The sequence below is a fragment of the Caenorhabditis briggsae genome, assembly GCF_000004555.2.
Source record: "Caenorhabditis briggsae complete genome, chrIV, whole genome shotgun sequence".
In the NCBI taxonomy this organism is placed as follows: domain Eukaryota; kingdom Metazoa; phylum Nematoda; class Chromadorea; order Rhabditida; family Rhabditidae; genus Caenorhabditis; species Caenorhabditis briggsae.
Genome location: NC_013487.2, coordinates 14022189 through 14025095, shown reverse-complemented (window position 1 = coordinate 14025095; position 2907 = coordinate 14022189). Strand labels below are relative to the sequence as shown.

The following is a 2907-nucleotide window of genomic DNA, read 5'->3' as shown; positions in this document are numbered from 1 at the left end:
ACAGAAGTTTGTGTGAAAAAAGAAAAGAATAAAAAACGAAATGAAAAGTTAGTAAACAATGGAAGACAGAGAGAATTCAATGAGCAAGTGGTCACCAAAAACCGAACTCTTTTTGTTCTTTTTTCGAAAAGAGAGCCGACCCATTGAAATTTGAAATTTGGAAAGAAATGAACAAGTGGCAAATTTGAAATTTGAGGAGAAATGGGGACCAATTTTTTGGGTTATGCAATTTTGAAACATTTTCAAGAGGTAACTTGAACATTGAGGTCCCTCCAGAAAAAGTGGGCGGAGTCTAGGTTGCATTATTTTATACGGAAAAACTGTGCACAACTTTCAATTTAGGCTCCGCCCACTCCTTTCTCAGGAATTTAAGGACCAAGAGGAGATAGAATTTTCGAGAGTTTGAAATGGATAAAGTCTGAAATGTCGAAAGTACTAATAGATCTTCAAAAATTACTGTTTCATTTGGAATTTTTTGAAACAGTAATTTTTTGAAAATCAGTACATTGGATGCATTTTCAGCATTTTTCTGGACAATTGATTCAATTTTTGTTCAGAAACTGGAAAATTCGAGATTTTAGAAAAAAATGGGGATTTTTGAACTTTTGGAAATTTCAAGATTTTTGGAATTTTCAATGTTTTGGTTACATTTTCAAGAGTTTTTCATAGAATTTCAGATTTTTAGGCTTTCAGACTTTCGAGATTTGGAAATTCAAGAATCTCAGAATCTCAGAATCTCAGAATCTCAGAATCTCTCAGAATTTCAGAATCTCAGAATCTCAGGATCTCAGGATCTCAGAATCTCAGAATCTCAGAATCTCAGAATCTCAGAATTTCAGAATCTCAGAATCTCAGAATCTCAGAATCTCAATATCTGAGAATCTCAGAACCTCAGAATCTCAGAATCTCAGAATCTCAGAATCTCAGAATCTCAGGATCTCAGAATCTCAGAATCTCAGAATCTCAGAACCTCAGTATCTCAGAATCTCAAAATGTCAGAATCTCAGAATCTCAGAATCGCAGAATTTCAGAATCTCAGAATTTTTCTGGAAACTTGTGAATTTGTTTTTTGAAAATTTTTCCTCCGGGGAAAATGGGCGGAACCTAAATTGCAAGTTTTTTTTACGGCAAGGAAAAAAATGTTCGGCAAACCGTGCGTTGCTAACAATTTAGAGTCCGGCTCATGGCTCCGCCCACTTTTCCCGGGAAATGAAGAAAATCCAGAAATTCAACAATCTCATAGGACAGAATTATTAATATTCAAAAACTACTGCTTCATCGGAAATTTTTTGAAACAGTAATTTTTTCAAATCAGTATATAAGGATTAGTTTGAGAATTTTCCTTGATTTTTTTTGGAAATATTCAGATTTCAAAGCTTTTCAAAAAATTGAATTTTTAAAGTTTCAGTTTTTTCAGCTATTTTAATCTGTGGATTTGTTTGTCCAAATGTCCAGATGTCCATAAACGCAAAAAATTATTCATAAGGGTATGGTCATTTTTTTGGAACGTTCGAGTTTTTTTTCTGTTTTGGTCTTCTTTTTCGTTTATTTTCTCTTTCTTTTTTGACTCAATGCAATTTTGGCATGTTTTATGGTCCCGCTTTTTTTCTTCTTTAGAATCTTTTTTTCAGTTATGAATGGGGACTCTTGAAAAACATGAATACATGTTTTTGAGGGTTGAAAAGAAGAAAATTTGTGTAAATTATAGACAGAATGAGAGTTCAAAAATTAGGGAGACCACAAAAAACAAAAAAATTACAGATTTTAAGATCAATATGACGAGAAATCAAATTATTGCTATTCAGAGAAATTGAAACTGATATTGATAACTGCTGATAACTGCTTCAAAATTAATCCAAATTTCAAAAACTAAAAAAAAGGTTGGTGGAAAGAATTTTTCTTCAAAAATCAAAAAAAGTCTTTTGAACTTTCAAAATTTCAAGTTTGAACCATCGAGCATGATCAATCAAACAATCAACGGATGAGAAAAATCTAGAAAATCTAGAAATTTAAAATTTTTCAAATAAAATTTTTCTGTTTCAATTTAATTAGATTTTCCTAATTTTGAAATAATGAATAGTATCATTTGGAAATAATGTATTTAAAAAATGGATTTTCATGATATCTGACAAGGGAAGTGTTTTCAGAGGGGCGTTGAGAATTTTCTAAAAATTTCAGTTATTTCAGATAGTTTGAGATATTTCAGATAGTTTGAGATATCCGTAACACGATGACGAAAAAATCTAGGTCATAGTATCATCAACAAGCTGAAAATCTTCGTCTGAAAATTTTTATACCGATTTCGCCCCCTCCCTCACTCCACTACGCCCCTCTCTCCTATACGCACTCCGCGCCAGAGGAAAATATCGGTTGTGTGGTGTTGTGGCAAGAGGGAGACTCATTAGGAGTGACTATGGTGGTTCGAACCCCACTGTGGTAAATCTTTTTTTTGTTTTTTTCGAGACGAATTTTCGATATCCATTTTGGTCCCCTGAATAACAAATTATACTTATTTCATGAATTCCCGACGTTTTCAAAGTGAAAAAGAAGGCGTTTGAAATTTTGAAGAAATTTTGAAATATTGTGTTTTTCGACTTGTCCTATCGCCCAAAAGCAAAACTTTCGACTCTCGGAATTGCTCTGTCTTGCTTTTTTTTTTGAGTGGAACACCACCAAATCGATCACCCAAATGATCTTTACATATTTCTGTGTATTCTGTGCGATTTTTTGCAATATTTGAGAAGTTACAGTTTTTCAAATTTCTTGCAATTATCAGATTTTTGGGAATTATTCAGGGCTCACAGACGAAATCGAGCTACCAAATTCTATGAAAATGTTGTTTCTATCATTTCTGAATGTTTGAAAGACTTTTTTGCACTTCAAAAAAATTTCTCAAAAAATCACTTT

The 2907-nt window shown here is 32.6% G+C and overlaps 1 protein-coding gene across 1 annotated transcript; it reads left to right on the top strand.

The window, feature by feature from the left end:
* Positions 1-201: 201 nt before the first annotated feature.
* CBG15638 lies at positions 202-1060 on the top strand (the record flags this gene model as incomplete). Its single annotated transcript, XM_002640723.1, has 2 exons — positions 202-249; positions 686-1060. 2 exons carry the CDS (start codon positions 202-204, stop codon positions 1058-1060), a joined length of 423 nt encoding a protein of 140 aa, XP_002640769.1.
* Between the last annotated feature and the right edge of the window lie 1847 nt (positions 1061-2907).